The sequence below is a fragment of the Cyrtonyx montezumae genome, unplaced genomic scaffold (assembly GCF_038088225.1).
Source record: "Cyrtonyx montezumae isolate F1298 unplaced genomic scaffold, pur_monq_1.0 scaffold_18, whole genome shotgun sequence".
Lineage (NCBI taxonomy): Eukaryota > Metazoa > Chordata > Aves > Galliformes > Odontophoridae > Cyrtonyx > Cyrtonyx montezumae.
The window spans coordinates 4,793,974-4,814,041 of record NW_027071914.1 but is presented as its reverse complement, the minus strand read 5'-3'; the positions used below and the strand labels follow the sequence as shown (position 1 = coordinate 4,814,041).

The 20,068-nt window shown below is 37.0% G+C and overlaps 1 protein-coding gene across 6 annotated transcripts in view; it reads left to right on the top strand.

Moving 5' to 3' along the window:
• The window catches only part of TENM2 (teneurin transmembrane protein 2), a 459,783-nt gene that overhangs the window by 178,737 nt on the left and 260,978 nt on the right, over positions 1 to 20,068 (top strand). For 2 of the 6 annotated variants that reach the window (XM_065734481.1, XM_065734480.1), the window contains exon 3: positions 5,551 to 5,634. The exons of the other annotated variants lie outside the window; for them this stretch is intronic. In XM_065734481.1, coding sequence (XP_065590553.1) covers positions 5,551 to 5,634 — 84 coding nt within the window. The remainder of the gene's footprint in view (positions 1 to 5,550; positions 5,635 to 20,068) is intronic. 6 annotated transcript variants of the gene reach the window in all.

Genomic DNA, 20,068 nt, shown 5'->3' with positions numbered 1-20,068 from the left:
CCTGTGGCAACAAGCAGGAGAGTGCAGCATCTCTTTCTGAGTGCTGTCATTAGACTGCAGTACCAACCTGTGCATTTGTTGGTGTTCATGCTACCTCACATTTGCATTTAAATCCCTGTGAAGGAAAGGTAAGAGGGGAAAACAAATTAGACCTATTTGCTCTTCAGGTAAGTTCCTGTTAGAAGTATGACTTTGAGAGAGAGAACGTTGGGGAAAAAATGCTTCTGTATTCTCTACAAAGCATTGCATGTCCATTCAGTCTCCATCAGACTTAAAGGGACATATTCTCAAGATTTTAATGTAAACACAGATCAAGAGGGAATAACTAAAATACACTGAAAATGAAAAGGAAACTAGGTCACTCACCACATGAATCAGTATTTGTAGTTTAAATAGAATATTTATCGCAGTGTTTTTCACATCATAAATATTCTTCTGGTACATGCAGAAAGTATTTTCTGTTTTTATTTACTCTGAAATGTTCTCCCTTTTGAGTCATTCTGTCTAATGCTTTCTAACAGTGCACAGCATGAACTTGTAATGTGTTTATGTATGTCTGTCTTCTCCAGGCAGTTCTTCTAGCTCTTAAATAGCCTGCTTGGTTTGTAGGAACTGTGCAGAGTCCTTAAGGCTAGATTCTGTCTGTCAGTAAATGGACGAGTATATCTGCTACCAGCATACGTTTGTTTGCAGGAGGAAGCAGATACTACGCTGTGTAAGGTGGACAAAAGTTGCATAGAAGAGCTGAATCGGTTTGTTCTTTTGAGTATGTTGCTATCTCTGCACTTAGTTTTTCTGCTCATCCAGCAAACTGCACTTTTTTTAAATGGCGTTTTTTAAATGAGCCGAAGAAAAGATGATGTGCAGTGAATTGACAGTTATTTGTGTGCCAGGAGTTATCTAGGGTAGGGAAGACAAAGGCTGTGAAAAATTTCAAGAAGGCTCTCGCGATGCTGAGTGACTGGGAAGAGCAGGTGGAATTCATAATTGATGAGGAAATGTGCTGGGCTCTCAACTGTCCTCATTCAGGAAAGCTATGTTAGCACAACTGCAGTCCTACAGAAGAATGGCCATTCAGTATTGGAGTAATCCCCTTCCTAAAACGTGCAAGGTGAACTAACTGGAAGTTAGTGTAAAGAACAAAACAGGAGATGGCATTACTGACATTGTATGGAGGTTTGGGATGTCCATACTTTAAATGTTATCATGTTACGTTGAATTCTCATCCTTCTGTTGTAAAACAGCAGATGGCATGAGTTACTCAAAATAAGGCATAGATTCTTTGTGAAGAAAGGCCGAGTAGTTTAACAATGTTCAGCGTTAAAAACAGTGACTTGTGACAGTTGTCCACACAGGGATGAGTGGCATAGAGAGCGTCAATAAGTAATGATTGTTCACTGCCTTTCTTCCTATATGGGAACTGTGCAATATCAAATTAAGCTAACAAATAGCAGATTGCATATGAACTGTACCGTACTTCTGCAAACAACATTTAGGGAAGTTGGTCTTCTTCTATCTGTACTTCGTAAATACCAACAATTCACAGTTCACTTTTTCATGGAGTAACCTGAGAAAAGGTCAACCAGAACTACTGAAGAAAAAAAACCTGGGAAATCTGAAACACCAACTCCTGAAGTTTCAGGGAATATGCTGAGGAACTGTCCGTGTATGTTGTGTCTAGTTTTATTTACCTTAGGACTACCTGCTTTACCTTAGGACAGAGGTGTGATAAAAGATTTCTGATCTGACTTGCTACAGGTTGTACTTGTGTTCTTTCTCAAAGGGTACAGAGAATAAATTTGTTTCAGAGCTGTAAGCAATCTTATTGCAGTGGCTGAAGAGACAGTTGTTAAAATGTGAGATGGAATTCTTCCCCTTAGTGATTTTTCCCAAATAAATAATACAGGAAAATGGTGAATTTGTCTACTTTTCCTTTTGTGAATTGTGATAAATTAGAACTTACCAAGTTAATGACTTAAAAACTCTAACTAGATTTTTTCACTATAGATCTTGCTGTAGAAAGAGAACAGAGATGAGTAAATAAAAATAGTCTAGAGGTGATTGAGGCTCATCAGTTAATTAACAATTTAGGGCGAACAGTAGCTCTTAGCAAGAGAGAACAACGCTACATAATGGGAGGGTCGTGCTGAATGATACTGAAGTTGCTGCATTGATAAGAGCTTTCTTGTTTTATTCTGGAATGGTCTCCGTGCTAGGCCTCCCTGCTCAGAGAAAGCAGCAGCTGGCGGGCCCTGCTGGGTGAGGCCTCTGGCTCCACAGGGTGCGGAGGCACTTTCTTTTTGCTGGTCTTACGGCATGGTGGTAGGGAAGGAATGGGTGTAAGAAGAGCAGTTGCAGCCTTTCTTTGCCAGCATTTATGTGGAACCTTAAGAAGACCTCCTGTACATCTTGTCCGAGCGCCTGGACTAGCAGAAGCCTGTTGGGATGTGAGGAAACAGAGCGAGTGGTAAAATGTAATAGAATGGTGGAAGCAGAGGGCCAGTTTCTGAAAAGGATGATGTGAGGAGAGAAGAAAATGAATCTACTGAATACCGTTTGGGAGACAAGAAACTTGTCTGAGCGCTGTACACGTTGCAGAAGATGGATTTTGGCAGCACAGTGTTTGTTTTCTCATTTTGGAGAAAGTGTCACTTGTACTTTTACTGTTACTTAAAAGAAGCTGTATCAACATTGATTTACAATGTGGGCTGAGGAGTGGTACATTTGTCTTGAAAATAATGCATGGAAAGCAGATTTCTTTGCGTAGGAGCAAAAGAAAGTGTGGACATGGGAGATTTGCATTTTAGAGAAACACGTAAGAAGAAAGCATGGGAAATTCACAGGGATTATACTTCTTCCAGCTGTGAAATGTGGTGTATGATAGGGCATAAAATTAACTTAATGATCGAAAGATTGACTTAGAATAGCGTTTCTTTTTTAACTTGACAGGACTTGATATTGTAGGTCATATCTATGCCTGATTACTGCAAAATCCATTACTATCCCTTTGAGATTTTTGTTTTATATTTTTATTTTTATAAAAGACTGTAGTAAATCTGAATAATAGCCTAATAAATAGATTAGTTAGAACAATAGTTCTCTTGAGGATATTGGATTCTGAGTGTAGCTGCTAGAGATAACCCTAAATGCAATTAGGTTTAACTCCCTGTGAGTGTCAGAGCAAGGTAATACCCATGGAGACTTATCTTCAGATGACACAGTTTTAGAAGTGACTCAACATTTAAATAATCCTGTCCTTTGGGTCCTGGCAGCAAACTTTTTTTTTCTAATATTATTCTTGGAGAAACAGAGCTTGAAAACTTTTCATTTTGGATGTTTCACATGAAAAATAAGGATGGCTCAGCTGCCTTGGAGGGAACACTTGCCATCCTCATCTGTGCTCTTTGCAATTGTAAGGAATAAATATTGAAAGGTGGCTACAGTCAGGGAAAGAGAAGAAGTAACTGATTTAGTATGATACACAAGCTTCTAGTGTGCAGTGTAAGAAAATGGCAGTCAACAAACTGTTGATGGTTTTTTTGTTTTTTTAATCCTTCTCAAAACAAAACAAAATTATTGAAACAAAAATCCAGCTATCAAATATTTTAATATTTACACCACTGTAGGGTGAAACGTGGAACTGAAAACCACAAAAATAGTTCAGTTGTATGGACCACAGAAGGGCGGTGCTCATAGAATCAGTTCTGTGCTTTATTTCTTGATATATTCCTACATGTATATTTCTTGACATAAATGTGACCAAATACATTTTAAACATAAAAAGTTTAAAAAAGAACATAATTTTAAAAACATCTAGTATTATCTTTGGGGGAAAAACATACGGTAAAACCAAGAGGATGGATTTATAATTTTTTTTTTATAGTTACCAAAGTTTTTGTTTCAGCAGTCACCGTACTCCACATTTCGTGTACCTGATTCAGTTGCATGTTGTTCATGGTGTTATTTTTCAGTGGAGAGTTATTGGAAATCTGTTGTTTTGCTTCCTTGCTGTTAAATCAAAAGTCTGTGCCATCAAAAGTAATGATGATCTAATTAGACAGGAGCCAAAACACCTGAAAATGACTTACAGTCACACCACATCAAACTTTAATGTCATCAGGGGCAAGGAGACATTTAGCCAGTTTAGTAAATGGTATCTGGTTTTTCGCTGTGGAAGTGTAACTTGTCTCTTAGAATTACTATTTACCCTGAAAGCCCTCAACGTAAAACTCAGAGCCAACTTTCTTTCAGATCATTACTATTGCAGCAATTTGGATCAGAAACATTTGTGCTCCTCACAAATAGCTAGTGCCTGGGCTTGCATCTTTTTCTATTTTCGAAAGCATACAATATATTTGGCTTGGTCTATGTATGTATGTATGCATTTATTTATTTATTTATTTCAAATAATAAATTGCTGTGATATACACTGTGTATTTTCAGTGTTCATTCTGGTAATTCCTGGATGCAAGATTAAATTATTATCTTACTAATTAAGCATTTGAATCTGTATCAAGTCAAACTGTTTCCTAGTGTGGCCTTAAAAACAGTGAGAAGTGAGAACTGAATTAATTATTAGGGTTCTCATCTTGTTGGTGTGAGAAAAGTCATGTATATGCATAAAGATAGGTTTTATGTATTCAGTTTGCTTGGGAACTCTTGTGTGTTTTGTTTTGTTTTTCTGTATCATTGAATACTATTTTTCAATGAATTCTATGCTTTTCATACATAAGGGGTGTGTATAATTGTATCATGTTTCCAAAATGCAGCCATATTTAAACCAGCCGTAAAACAGAAAGCTTTGTTCATTTATTTTTCTAAGCCCCAAAATACGGTGACTTAAAGCTAAAGTAATAGTTTTTTTTTCATGTGTTAAAATCTGGTTTTCTAAAGCTGGAGAGATACGATGAAGAAAAACAATTGCTGTCCTCACAAAATTGCATTTTCACTGGATCCTATCTGGCTGAGATGCAGCAGAATGAGCCCAATTTTGTTGATAGTCAATGTAAAAGTCATCGTGGTGCTGCAATATACATGCAAGAAGTGATTTCTAACAGCTGGAAGTGTTTGTTCTCCAAATGTGTCGTAAGAGTCTGCTTTTAGATAATTAAACTTATATTTTAGAGAAATGTAAAACGTTACATTATTGATTAATAGGACTAATAGGTAATAAACCTAAGATAACATACTACGATCTTATATACATGCTGTGCTACACGTTGGGAAAATTCTTACAGACCTCGTGTTAACATACTGTATACACAATTTTATGCACTGCCTGTTTTCGTAGTTAATGATATGGACAAAGTGCATGTGTACCTCCTGGAAAGCAGCATTTTGCCAGTAGTACTGCTACTAAATATGACTCTGGAAGAGTGGTTAATGAAAAGATAAAATTCTCCATCTCTGATAAAAATGACTGATTTATTTTTAATTATTCAAGGACACATTGGGTGGGAGGAGGTGAACCATTCTGTTGGTTGTATTACACCAAAACTGAATGGAATGGAAGGAGCCATCTCTAAAATGTATTTGTTTTATTTTGTTTAGATTTTCACACACACCTTTCTGAGAAATTGAAAGACAGACAGACAAGCTGGCAGCAGCTGGCTGAGACAAAGAACTCTCTAATACGTAAGGTTTTTATCTTGCTTAAACTGTATTCCTTGTGAACTTAGATCCTCCTTCAGAATTTGTGTGTTTTACAGATTACTTCTATTTTCTGCTTTTTATGCATTGTGGGATTCTTTGTTTTCCTCCTGTTGTTTATATTCTGTTGAATAAGAGTGCTCTCTCTCTGTTTCTTTCTCTTTTGTTGCATATTACTTCCCTGATGGAACTAACTTGGGGTGGTTTTGTATTTGGACATCTTCAGTGGGTGGGGAAGGAGCTGCAGTTTTGCTGTGCTAACACTGCTTCATGGGACTGAGGTTCCTCACGGATTAAAAATGAACTAAGATGTGTAAGAGCTGCCAGGTTTGGGTGCTACAGACACGAGTTAAAAACAGTATCACACCTACGTTTGGCAGTATTTTCACAAGGGCAGTTACATATGTTTTATCCATTGTTTAAAGCTTGCACGTGCTGGACACTGCTTAGGGTTTCTTAAGTTCGAGTTTTATTTAGTAAGAGATTTAGTAATGGCTGTGTTCATTTTGATTTGGATATTTTTGATCCAAGGTTTACAGACCTAGGCAGTCACGCTTGGTGTATGCATGGGAAGTGCTGAGTCACGGCTTGAACTACTGATTGAGCACCTGGAGAAAAGCCCCGGGCAGCCCTGGGAGCACAGGTGAAGGCAATTCACTGATGTGACCAGAAGGGCTGGAGCCAGGCTGCACCCCTCTTAGACCTCATTTAAGGGCTGGCTGCCACTTAGGAAGGTTCTCTCGTTGGAGATCCCTCTTTTGTGGAGTTTTTTTCCTGTTTCCCATATTCTTGGGGATGGGTGAGCCTTCCATTTTCTTCTTTCCTTGTAACACCTTCTCATTGTGCTGGTCCTGTTGTCATTACAGTGTGGCACTGATGTTTTGTATTTTAGGACTATGTAAAACATTTTGTTAGTGGTTTTGTTGTTGTTTTTGTTTTTTTATGTAATCGTTTACTGACAGCTTTTTCTGAGGTACTACTCCTTTATCCCATCCTGCCTCTTTTTGTTTCCCTGAGGGCAAAACTCCCTTGAAGAGGTGGATGTTTGTAAAGCTGCTAGCAGTGTTTTTCTCACCAAAAGTGGGAAAAAAAATCAAAAAGATACAATAACTGAAATCTGTGATATATTTTACTGCGAAATGATGATTTGGTGACCCCTTCCTCCTGAATTCAAAACAGTTTTAATTCTCCGGATATGTATGCTTATACTGACTTACAGTATCAGTATGGTACTAGTTTTTATGAGGTCCTTTGTCATCAAGGTTGCAATTTTTGCTGTAATTTTTGTCTGCCTAATGAGGTGAGAGATATATCCTGTCATTTCATGCTTTTCTTCCTTTGTAACTATGACCTGGTACATGCATGAAAGACGTCTTTCTATTTTGGTATCTCATTTAAGCACTTAAGTAAATAGTTTTCTGAATTCAGGCCCTAAACAGGAATAACACTCTGCTTAATTTAATCATTACAAAGTTTTCTTACTGCTCTTTTTTTTCTTTCTTTTCCTGTAATCATTTGATTGTTGGTCTAATCCAGTGTATGAAATTACCAGATCTCAGTGATACTTGAGTGCATTTTCCAGGGTCGTAGGAAGGTTTTGCCCAACAAATGGTGCCTGTGTGAATGATGTCTTTTCTTGTTTGAAGCCTTGGGGCTTTTAATCAATTTTTTTTTCCTTTTGTTTTCTTTTTTCTTTTTTTTTTCCCTTGAGAGCTTGATACCCTCCCCAATTAATTTTTTTTTTGTTTCCCTTACAGTTTTTAGCATTGTTTGTTCAGGGCTCTGGAAATAAAGAAGAACATGAAAGTATTATTACCAGTTATGTAGAAATAAAAAATACTTGTGAATAGTATTAGTTCTAATCACTAGCTTGGTGGTAAGGTGCATTTAACAAAATATTTGAACTAAGAAAAGCAATAGAAGAAACTCAGGACTTGTTATTTAAGTATGTGTCTAATTGGACATACCTAACATAGGGAGTAAAATAGTTCATTGTCTGTCAGGAAAAGTTGTGCTATGCTTATGGATCCAGGTGTTTTGACTGATGTTGATGTCAGCTAGTTGTGTTATGTTAGTAATTCCAGGAAACAGACTGAAGCTGAGCTTTAACTCTGGACTTTTAAAAAGTGCCACAGGATGTTTTACATCAATCTAAATACTGCCAAAAAGAGGCAGATGGCACTAACCTTGGTTTAAAGACTTAGCTGGCTGAGAATGCATCCAGATAGAGTTGCAATGCTTTCAGTGTGCATGTTGTGCAAACAGAAGAGGTGTCTCTGTATTACTGTAAGTAGAGCCCTTGGGTTTTTTTCCTTTTAAAGGTATCCAGTTATGCAGTGTGCTCATTTAATTGGGGGATTGCTTGGTCTGTGTTGTAACAAAATTTGAGATGTCCTGATCTGTTCAGCCTTTGTTAAGGAGTGAGTAGGATGCCACTGATTTGGAGCAGAACAAGAGGTTTTTTTAAGCAAGTGATGAAAACAAAGGTTAAGTGCTGAATATGGTTATTAAATGGAGCTTCAAAAACAGAGGCAGAAGTACAGAATGATTGTTTTCAGCTTCATGCTTGGCCCTTGGAAGGAGAAAGGATAAAAACTTCTCGAACAAAAGTTGTCCCTTCTCAGTATGCAGTGTAAACCTAAGTCTCACTTTCTCTGACTTCTCTGCCAGGAGAGGAACAACTGTTAATATGTAGATACTCATCCCTAGGAGTGTTTAAGGCCAGGGTGGTTGGGGCCTTGGGCAACCTGGTCTAGTGGGAGATATCTCTGCCTGTGGTGGGAGTGGTCAGAACTACACAAGTTTTGTTTTGATTAGGTTGGAAGGGACCTCAGCCTATGGTCTGTGAAATACATAGGTTAGATTTTTTTCTTCCCATCTCATAGTATCCAGAATTACATAAAGAAAGGAAGGAACAAGAGATTCTAGGTTTGTCATGCTTTTTCAGTAAAATAGTGTTGTGAAAGCTTACAGTATTGTCAGAATCATTCATTTAAAGCATTTAGACAGTGTAATATTGAGCAATACATAAAAGCCTGGGACATTATAATGCAGTGCTTAGGGAATGGTTTGAATAGGATGGATTTTGTGCTTCTCATTGAATAACAAAGATAAAAGAATCGGTTCTTTTTATAGCTTGGGCAAGCCAATGTGAGCATTAAGTGCAATAGGAGACCTCGTGGGTAGAGGGAAAGGCTTGCGTATATGATCGGGTAACTACAAGAAACTGTTATAGTTCAGGAATAGAGGTTGTCCTGGCCAGTTTGTCTTCTGCTGTTTCCCATCTTTTGGTTTGCTTTGCAGCCATTGTAGTGTGGTTTGAGTATCTTTGTGGTTTGTTTTCATACAATGATCCCGAGTAAACTGTGACCACGTAGATCTGGACTTGTAGCAGAGGTTGAAGTCTCTGAATTTGTAGTCCTCCCAATACCAAAAGGAGATTTGAAAAAATATATTTAATGGGCTCTTTGTTGTGTTGTTGCATGTCAAGTATCTCAGAAACCTATGGTAATCTGTGGCGTGCAACTAAGTTCTAGCTTTGGCACGTGATCAGACACTATGACAGAGATCATGCTCTTCTGAGAGAAAGAAAGGGATTTTATCTTGCTGTGTTTGTAATGCTTTGAAGCAAAATGCAGCTAGTTGTATAGGGATGTGGTGTGTCTAATTTCTGTATGGCACAACATTTAAAATCAACAGTGGAAGTAATATATCAATGTCTGATATCCTTCAGGTACAAGCAGGTTCTTTTACTTTGTTTAAAATTGTATTTAAACTCCAGGATCACTAATTCTGTTTAAGTCACAGTAGTGATGAAATTAGTTTCCACTGCATCCAATTTGGATTTGTTGTAGTGAGGATTGCATGAGTTTGTGTTTTGTTAAGTTTTTATTTTCCATTTCAGAGTAGATTCTTTGAGAAATAGATGAGCAGAACCTCTTTTTTTTTTTTAGTGTGGGATTTTAACAAGGGTTTCTTTTAAGTAGTCAAGTAGTGATTGTAGAATTGCTTTTCATGCACCATGCCGTTTTGTAAAGAAATCTGTTAAGAAATTTAAGAATTTTGTTAAGAAATAATTCCATCTAAACCAAACGTGTGTGATAATGTAAGAAGTTTGTAGGGGTAGACTTGAAATAAAAACAACTAAACTTTTGTCAATCGAGTCCTAGGACAAGGCAGGCTGATATCTCCACGAGATACCCCTCCTGGGGGTGGACTTAGCACTTATTACAGAGTATGTCTTGAGAAAAACAGTGTTTGAACTAAGGAATCTGCAAAATGTGCTTGAGAAACAAAAACAGATTGCACTGGAAGGCTGAGCTACTGGCAAAACACGTCAAATTTATACAAACCCATCTCCTGTGTATTGCGCTATGTCCTAGAAAACTGGAAACCATGAAAACAAGTGGTTATATTTTAAGGAGTTCTGTGACAGCTTACAAAAGATAATGTTTTCACCTTTTACATGAGGCTTCCACCTTAAAGGAACTGATGAAATAGGTGGTAATTTTAAACACAAGCAGTGACAAAATAAACACCATCTGCTAGTGTTGACTTATTCCATAGTATTCTCATGCTGGGTGATTTTATTTCCCTTTTTTTCAGAAATAGTTAATGACACATCTGCTGAGTGGTGGAGGTGCATTTTTGGTGATTAAATGTGGACATAAGTTTAGGGAAAACAATAATGAAGCTTTCGAGAAATTGAAGGAAATGTTAAACTATTGAGAAGAACTGACAGAGTACGTAGCTGTGATTTTATTCTTTAATCGTAATACTGGATATGAATTATTCAGTAATAGTTATTCTGTAACTATGTGGTCATCGTTGAAATCTTTTCACTTGTTTGCTCTGATAAAACAAGCCCTGTATTTTTCACATTGAGTTCTTTTTCAGTCCTCTAAGGTTCACGAATCGAGGGCTGTGCAGTCAGACCGGGTTCAGATGTCGTGGGCAATCGGTGCCAAGTTTGTTTACGCATGAGAATATTTAAGGGAGCAAAGTGTACAGTGTGGTCACTGCAAGTGCAGAACAGAATAATGTGTTGTATCTCAAGGCCTGGATGAATACTATAAGGAATTTAGTGTGCAAGCAGAATTTTGTTAACGTTGCTGTTTCACAGTAGCTGCAGCTCTTTGTCCTATGGGGGCCTGTCCTCCTGGTCCCCACGGAGCTGTAGGACAAGGTGTGATTGTCTGGAGTCCTTGGGTTACACACAGGCATAATTCATGATGGTCTGTGCTGCAGCGTTCTTGTTTCCTTTGGCACACCTGTGTTGTGCTGTTGGTGAGACCATTCCTGCCCTGTGGCCCTGGAAGCAGCCTCTTCCCAAATCACCACAGCATATCCCACCTTTTCTTTCTCAGTCAGCGCTGACTGAATTGTGGAAATCCTCATTTAGCATTAACATGATCTGCTGTACAAAACCCAAGCAATTAGGCGGCTAAACCTGTGTTTGCTGTGCCAAATTGTATCTCCCAATTCTATTATCAATGTAAATAGAGCTTAATAAATCTAAGAGACTAAATGTCTGAGTTTCCATATGGATGGGTGGATATTTAATTTTAAAAAATTTGAAATTGAAATTAAAGCCATTGCTTGGAAAGACTAGAAAAAATCCTTAGGCTAATTTACTCTCTAGTACATGGAAGAACAGGATGGACTCCATGGCATGAATCCAATTCCTTTTCTGTCTGAAAACTTGAAAAATCTCAAGGAAAAATAAATTCAGTGTCTTCCCCTCCTGCCACCTGAGTCTGCTTAATGACTTGAAGTCATTCTCCTCTGATGGTTTTCACAAAGAGTTTTGAAAGTTATGTAAGTGGAACTAGAAACAGCATAGGCAGAAAATGATGCCTGGAAGAAAACATGAAGATTTTAAAAGAAATTCTTCCTCTTGTTTTAGTTGGGAGTCCTGAGTCACATACTGGGTACAGATAAAGGTTGGAATCACTTTCTCATGATAGCTTGCTTTGGAAATATTGGTAGAAGTGTGTTTGAGTAACCATCAGTGCTTGTAGTTATTTCAGTACTTCTATTCAAACTATTCTACTTGTTTTTGTAGTGAATGTGTAGAAAAGCGGTATCCATGAAGTGATATATAATTACTGTTAACTGTTTTGATCAAAGCAAATAGAGCAGTCTGACTTGATTTAGTAGATTTGTCTTTGCAGACTGCACAGTAATTGGAATGGGAATTCATGTGAGTTGCACTAAATGCACACTGTATACATTAGTGAGCATTTGAAGTCATCTCATGTCCTTAAGCAGTCATAAACAGATTTGCATAACTGAACTACTTATATGAAGTACCTTTTGACTTGACCTGATCTGTTAACATTGAAATATGTTTGATAACTTGTAAAGACACCCTTATGTATATTTATTATCATTTATGTTAATCTGAAACCTTTCTCGAGCTGCTGTGCGAGAAGTCAGGGTGAGGAATCCCTTACTTATTCATATCTGTATGTATGCTGTGAAACTTGAGTGAAGTGGAAGACAAAAACTGCTTTTCTTTGGTGGTTCTTGTTTGTTTTTTTGTTTATCTTTATGTTGTTGGTTTTATATTAATGACATAAATCCCATATTTGTGTTTACTTATCACCACTATTTGGGTGAAAGCAGAGGAAACATTTGCATTCTAAGGACTGCTTTCTTTGTGGATTTTCTTTTATGATCACTTCTAATTCAGAATTATAAGCTGAACAAGTGCCATGTTTTCCAATGTGGATCTGTATCTGGGGCAAAATTTATATATTGTCAAGGGCAATACTTATAATAAACCTGAATTGATCATATTTTTAATACAGATTAAGAACAAGAAAATGATGACAGTAAATTATTTTAAACTGTATTTTCTCAAGTGTTCCTTGTTTAAAAGGTTTTACAGTGACAATGTGCAACTATGTTCAGTTGTCAGAGGCCAAAAAAATTTTGATAAAAATGTAGACAGCTGTTAAGACTTGCATCTGAAGAATTAAATTTGCTTTGGGTAATAAGCTGTGGCTTAAGTTGAGATTTCTGCAGCACCTTTCTTGGCAATCACAACATTACTGGTACAAGTGAGTTAACTTTTTTTCATCCAAATTGACACTATATCTTATGACAGTAAGATTTGCTGATGTCTGGTAAGATGTTTTCATGAGTCTGCTAAATTGGCTTCCTTAAGCAGGGTCATTAGGCGTTAAGTTTTGATTCCAGTATAATTGTTTAGCTTTTAGCAGGAAAGGAAAGGTTTGATAGACTGGATGTGCTTTAGGGTTTTCCATGGTGTATGTGCTCAGATTTATAAAAAAAAAAAAAAAAAAAAAAATTTCTCAGTTAAAATCTGAAGTTGAAAATACACTGCCTCAGATCACACATGACTTGGAGTACCTGGTCATGATTAATGAAATCACTGAATGTGATGTTAATGCCAGTAGGTCCCAAAAGGGCTTAAGGAAATCTATTGATGTAATCTTTTTTAAATAAAGCATGACTTGTATTTGATAGTTAAATAGCATTTGGAAGTGGGAAATTGTGTGTGTTGGAAGACTAAGGGCTGTGCCACTAAAATGAATTCAGGTGGCCTCTTTCTCGAGGTTCCAGAAGTATCCAGCTGTCACATATCTAGCTTGCAAAACCCTCAGCCTATTTCGAGCACTGTAACATTCATTTTTAGGAGATAATACATCAGTACGGTTTTGCCCTTTTTCCACTCTAACGGTGTTCAGCTCTACTCAAGATTAATTGTAAATGTTGCGATTTGATACTGAAATCTGAGTTTGTCATGTAATAATACTGATACATTTATTTCCCCCAAATAATATAATTTATTGATAAATCTTTTATAAGTACAGTTTATGCAACTTCTAGTGGCTTAATACACAGTACAGACTAAGGCACATGTTCTAATTTACCAAATGCCTCTTTTAATGACTAGAATTGATATATTAAGAATAATAAAAGATATCTCTTCTTTTAGCTGCTGTCAGGACTCATTCCTTTTAAAAAGCACCCTGTCAAAATTAACAACAGAACAGCACTTGCAGTCAAATTTCTCATTTAGTAAGATTTGGATCCTTCATTTACAGATCAAACTCTCAAGTAGCTTCATGTATAAGTGGCTTTCTGAACATTGTCTTATTGAGAGTGACTGGGGTTTTTTGTTGTTGTTTTGACTTTTATGTTATGAGCTCTATATTTCTGTAGGCTGCAGAAATGCAGAGCTATAAATTTATGGTTTGTATCAACAGTCTCCTGAATACAGGACTATATGAAGGCCAAAACAGGAAATTAAGATCAGAACTATTACGAGTGCACAATGCTTCTGTGTGTAATAAAGGCTTTGAATAAAGTATTCAAATTCTGCCAACAGAAGCAGAAATTAAATGAGCAAGGTGTGTTTCTTCTGGATACTGATGAGTCTGAGGAAGATGGATAGGACTAGCATTTATTGTATTGATTTCTTCATTTTCTAAATCACTTCTGTGATGCATATTATTGGCATTCCTTTTAAGGTAGCTCAGAGTTGGTCAAGTCTGCTGCGCCAGGAAACAGTATGTCAGTTCAGGCATGTGTAGCTAGCTGTCTGCGTGTGTACTGCATCGAGTTAAGTGGGGGAGTGAGAGAAATATGGGAATCACTGCAAAGGTTAATTTTTAGAAAAAAACTGTAATGCTATTTGGCTTGTGTATTTCTAAATGTGTTGTGGTTTTGTCAGAACAAAACGTTGAGCAATGGGAAAGGACAAATGTTTTAAGCATGGCAAGTGTATATATTGTGAATACATGTGAAGACAGATGTGGATGAAGTTACCTCCAGGTTGAAAAGAATAACATCTGGGCAGTTGAGCTGATTTATATAAATTAAGAAGCTGCCACTCTCCTTCAGGGATTTTATATGAAGTCCTTCTCAAGCAAGAGCATTTATTTTGTAGCTGGTTTCACGGGGGACATTCAGCTTGATGTGTTGGTTGGGAAGTTTAGCAGTTCAGTTGTACGTTAAAGAGGATTCACTCTCCGGAGTGAAAAGATGAGGTAGGAATAAAGTAAGATAAATGATTAGGATAGCTGTGTGCAGTTTGTTGGAGTAGATCATCGGGGTGCAGACACTGCTGTACCTCCAGACCTTTCTGATGCGATCCCTCCTCCATGATTTAGCTTTACTGAGCAAATGCAAAAGACTGAATTTGTGATATTTAGCAGACTAAATTTTAAACTTCAATTATGAGTTTTGAAATTATTTGAGTAGAAATGTGAAGCTGTTGTAATTACGGAATGCTTCTACCTCTTTTTTCTATATGGAATTGTCAAGGGGAAAAAAATGTAAAAATTCATGCGCTGAATATGCATACTGAATTCTGTAGTCTGCTGTATTTAACTAAGTTGTTCCAAGTTTTATTCCTTGACTGAGTCAGGCATCTGAGTGTTATTTTATGTGACAATCAAATTACTATATAGAAATTCCTGCTCCTTCACCTTCCTAGTTTTCACTGTACAAACTATTTTACTGTTAACGCTTCTTGCCTCGATCTTAACCTGGATTTGTATCACTGAAGTGAGTAATCCTTTTGTGAGTTGTGTGGTTATTTTTTGTCCCTAGAAGAGTTGCATAGTGTTAGGCATTCAGACTTCTTCTGAGATCTGTTTGAAGAGTCCTCTCTTATCTTTCATTAAACTGAGGTTCCTGAGAGACTGTCCCTTCTGAAATGCACCTCTTTCCTTTACACCCTGGACTTCATTGCGGAGTCCGGACTTCTCGTTTACAGTGAGATAACCTGCAGGGATTTAGAGTTAGGAATTGTCTTAGGTAAATAATCACTAATTTAATCCTAAGTTGGAGGTTATAGCCCTTGTCTAAGTAAGCCACTAGAGTGTAGTATGTTTATGACCTCTGGAAAGTTGTGCTGAGGTTTTAGTAACATGTTTTTAGTGTATTTCCAGTAGGTCTGCCAGAAATATCCGAAGATGGGATTGTTTATTCCAAGCCATGTTTCTTAGTAGTTGAAGAATAAAGTAAATGTTAAAATATATGAAAAATTACTTTTCATCATCTGTAGGTCTTAAAAGATGTGTTCTTTTTGTTTTTTTCCTTCATGTATATCTCTTGATGTTAGTGGGTTTGAGTTATTACAAGGGCTTCTATGAAACTCATCATTGAGGTACTGTTATTTCTGGAAATACCCTACACAGCATATGACGGATCCTTGAGGATTAGCATGGGGCAGCTGGCTGTGCTGTTTCTCTTGACATAGTGACATCTTATTTCTTTTTTAACCATAGGTTTATACTGCGTGAGTCTCTTTTTATTGACACAAGCAGACTACAAGGCTGTTCAGATCCTAACCCTCACAATAATTCTGCTCCTGTGGTTTGGTCTGTATCATCAGCTTTCCAGATTTCTGCTCAAAATCTGTTTCCTACAGGTACTATGGTGTCAGCTGTATCAACAACTGATAGTTATAATGGTATCCTTCTGTCAGTCAGATATTTGTCTTTTTCAGTTATAACAGTGTATTTTGTAAAACAAAGTTGAATTTAAACCATTAACTCTTAGGTTTCTCTTGTGCAGTATGTAATATTACAAATACAAATTATATACTTGTATTATATTTATCCCCAAGTTTTGGAAATTCAGTGGAATAATATTCATTTCTGTCTCACTGAAATCCATAGCATGGTTCATGTTGACTTCAACAGGGCCAGCCCTGTAGCTGGTTTATGTAAAAGACAAGAGATTAGTTTTTCATAGCTGCCTACAGTACAGCAGTTGAAAGAGGTACTCATTTGAGAAGATTTGGGCACAGTGAGAAGATTTAAAGCACAGTGAAGAGGTCTGACAAGTGATGCACAGTTCCTTATTGTGTAATAGACAAAGTGATTTCTTTCAACCTTCTGTTCTTGGGCTACTTATATCTATGGCCATTATTAAGCTAAAGGAGTGTAGCCAGTGGATGTTCTGTGCAGATGAAAGATTGTAGGCCGTATGATGGTAGGAAACAAAGCTTGCTGAAATGCCAAATTCACTGGTGAGTAATAATTTTTAAGAGTATTTAATACAGTGGGTCTTTTCAGAGTAAACGCTCAATCTCTTCATTTTCTTAAGTTCTGTATGTGTTGGTTTTTTTTGCTTACTGTTATGTACCAGACTGTAATAGCCCTATATCCTTATCTTGATATATTTTGCAATGTGGTACAGTTCTTTCTGATCATTCACAGAAAAGTGAAAATGTAGAAACAGTGTAGCTTCTGAAGTTTACTTTTTAATTTCAGAAATACTAATCTTGTGCTCAGATGTACTGTGTGAACCTATGCCTGGAACAGCAACCCCCTCTTCTTTGCCTGGCTTAGGGTAGAAAATTCAGGTACTAGTCTTGAAATGAAACAGTATTGTATAGATATTATAAATGACTGCTCATTTTTCTTAGCAGGGAGCATGTTCTATGCTAAATAAAATTTTTCCATAGATGTGTGCAATGAATTTCATTTTTCTGTAATTTCTGATAGAAAAGCATACGTAGTTTAACTCTGTAATTTTTGAATGTAGTCATTGCCACCTTCTCATTAGTCTGAAGTAACTGTATGCTTCTTCCTGGTGATGGCTGTTGTTGTCTGTGGCATTATAAGGTAATTAAATTCCATTTCATTTTGATGGATATAGGTTAAAATAATCCAATATGATAATGCACATCTTAGTAAATGTCAGTTATTAAGTTTTTGATTATTAGTGTTTTTTCAGTTTAATCTTGCATTTTTAGACTGTGTCATCTCAGGCTGTTTTCTGCTTGTGGAACTCAGCTGTTGTTTTTAATCTTCTCCAGGTGTACATCTTGCAAGCAAGTGCTAGCAAACGTAGAGCTGTGGTTCACTGTGTGGTTAATTCTTAATCTTTTTGTAGTACTTGAAATTACTGGCTTAGAGGTAAATGATTTCTTGTGCACATTACATCAGACAATAAGATTAAAGAGGTATTAAAGTTACATTGGTTTGAAGCTGTTGTTCCTTTATCTCTTTAGAATAGAGAGACAGTGCTGGCTTCTAATATTTCCTTACTGGTATGAAAACAAGTGGTTTTCTTAGGACACTGTTGCCTGGATTCAGTATCAGTTTTCAGATATCTCTGGAAGTTAAGTATTTATAACAATTATATATATATAACAAAATTCTAACTAGGCTATCTGTAAGGTCCACATTTCACGTGTTTAGGCCCCAATTGTACTACCAAATATGTACAGCAGACTACTGTGGATTCTTCTTTGTGTGTTCTGTCTTTAAGTACCAATAAAGTAATTGAGATCAGGGATTCTGAAAGGAGGAAGAGACAGTTGCTCTTGTGCATCCTATACAAACCTCTTTCTGGTCTGGTTTGCTGATGTACACTATAGGCCTAACTAATTCTCCTTTTTGAGTCAAGTATGCAGTTAATACCTAATGATGATTATTTGCCTACTAAAGGCATGAACAGCGATCATAGTGCGAGAGGTGTTTCATGGTCGTATGTACAGGTGGACAGTAGGGAAAAAAATTATCAATAAACCAGAGAATGAAAGCACTCTCATAGAGTGTTGTGTTATCTGTAGGTTAGATACATGCATATAAGAGTTAAAGTATAGCAACAGGTGCTCATGAAGAGCTTGACTGTGGAGAACGTAGAAGCTATGACAGAGCCTAAGAATGCTGTTGGAAGTTGGAGTAGTGGAGCAAGTTTTGCAGGATCTTCACTTTCCTGATGAGTTCTTGGAAGAATATTATTGAACTCTAGTGTTCAAGTATCTTCAACTGTTGTACAGGTTCTTTGTTAGGTACTTATGATAGACTTGGGAGCTGGCTTTCATATCCATTGGTGCGAGCCATTAACAGCAGTGACAGCATATTTGACTAGGTTGGTGAAGCAATCTCCCCTTATAATGCCATCTCTGAAGATGGAGAACAAATTCTTCAGTATGCTCATGCCACACTTTCTTTATTAGAATGCCTGTCCTATATGGGAAGCTTAGTTGATAACCCAGGTTACCAGAAGATGGTGAGCATCCTGATGTGGGAATTTGTCAAAGAATTTACATTTTTTGGAATGATCAGGATGTATATGTGTTTTGTAAGTTATTTTCATACATCTAATAAAATCCTACAGCTGTAAATCTGTACTGCAACATAAACTGTGCTTTCCTGAGTGACCACAGTGAGGTTTAGTGTATCATCAATCCAAGCCAGACATGCACAATTTAAGATGTAGGTAAGTAAACAAAGTATTAAACATAACCAGCAGCTGTTTCAACATGATGTCTTTCTCAATAAGCTGAAGTATTTGCTCAGAAGAAGCCCAGTGTACACTTTGTATTGGATCCTAATCAGCCAATTAAGGGGCTCAACTGCTAGACCAGGCATATGAAAATTAATTAAAAGTGAACAGGACTTGTTGAAAGCAAGCAGTTTGCACGTTGCTTTAAGCAGTAGTTCTGTGTTCTGTTTGGATTTTAGTTGAGTATACATACATGGCTCTTTGAGGTCAGTGTAAAGTAAAGCATGCTAGTCAGAAGGATACTCCTGGATGGTTTTAAGGACAGCATCTATTCTTCCTGTGGAATGCTTCCTAATACAGTTCTGTGTACTGTTTTTTGGTGTTCCAGAGGCCTCTGAAGTATGTGATACTGGGTTTCCATGAGTCTTAACCTTCTTCTAGTTATCACAGGGTGATTTTTTTTTTCTGTATCTGGGCCAGGATATGGTTTTCCTTGGCATAACTTTCTTTTCTTTCTGTTGTTGTAGTTGCTTTTGTTTCTTAAGCTGGTTAAGCTTTGTCAGCTTGAGGCCTTTTCTGGAAAAAGTTTTAAATAACAGGTATTGTAGTGTTCTTTACATGGGTAAGATGAGAAGATGTCATATTTGCTTACTCAAAACAAAGGCTTTAAATTTAAGCTTTGCATTTCTTGATGTTGTTTTGTGGTGTTTTTGAAAGCCCCTCTTTTTTTAACTGGGGAAAAGGCGTTGGTCATTCAGGTTGTGTCATAGTTAGCACGTAGGTCAGATGGTGCAGTGCTGATGTTGAACTGCCTATTTTGGGTAGATGTGAATTCTGCAACTTGGATGAAAGCATTTTTGCATTGCGTGCAGCATCACCTTTGCTTGTCACGTACATGGAAAATAAATGCTACTGGACTTATTATAAGCTTTAAGAGATTGTGTTTATGGATAATGTGCTGCTATTTATATTTACATTTAGAGTTTCAATCTACAGTCTTTGTCTCAAGAGCAATGTAGCTCAGGCGCTAGTTTCTTCTACTTCGAGTTGTTGATTAGTTCCCAGCTTGAGATTTCTTATGTAGCACTGAGCTGCTCTTAAACTCAATTATGTTGCTGATGTTGTGTAGCATATTTTGTTCTTTTACATATCCTGGGCTGTGTTTTGGGTATTTTTTTCTAGGATGCTGCCATTTAAA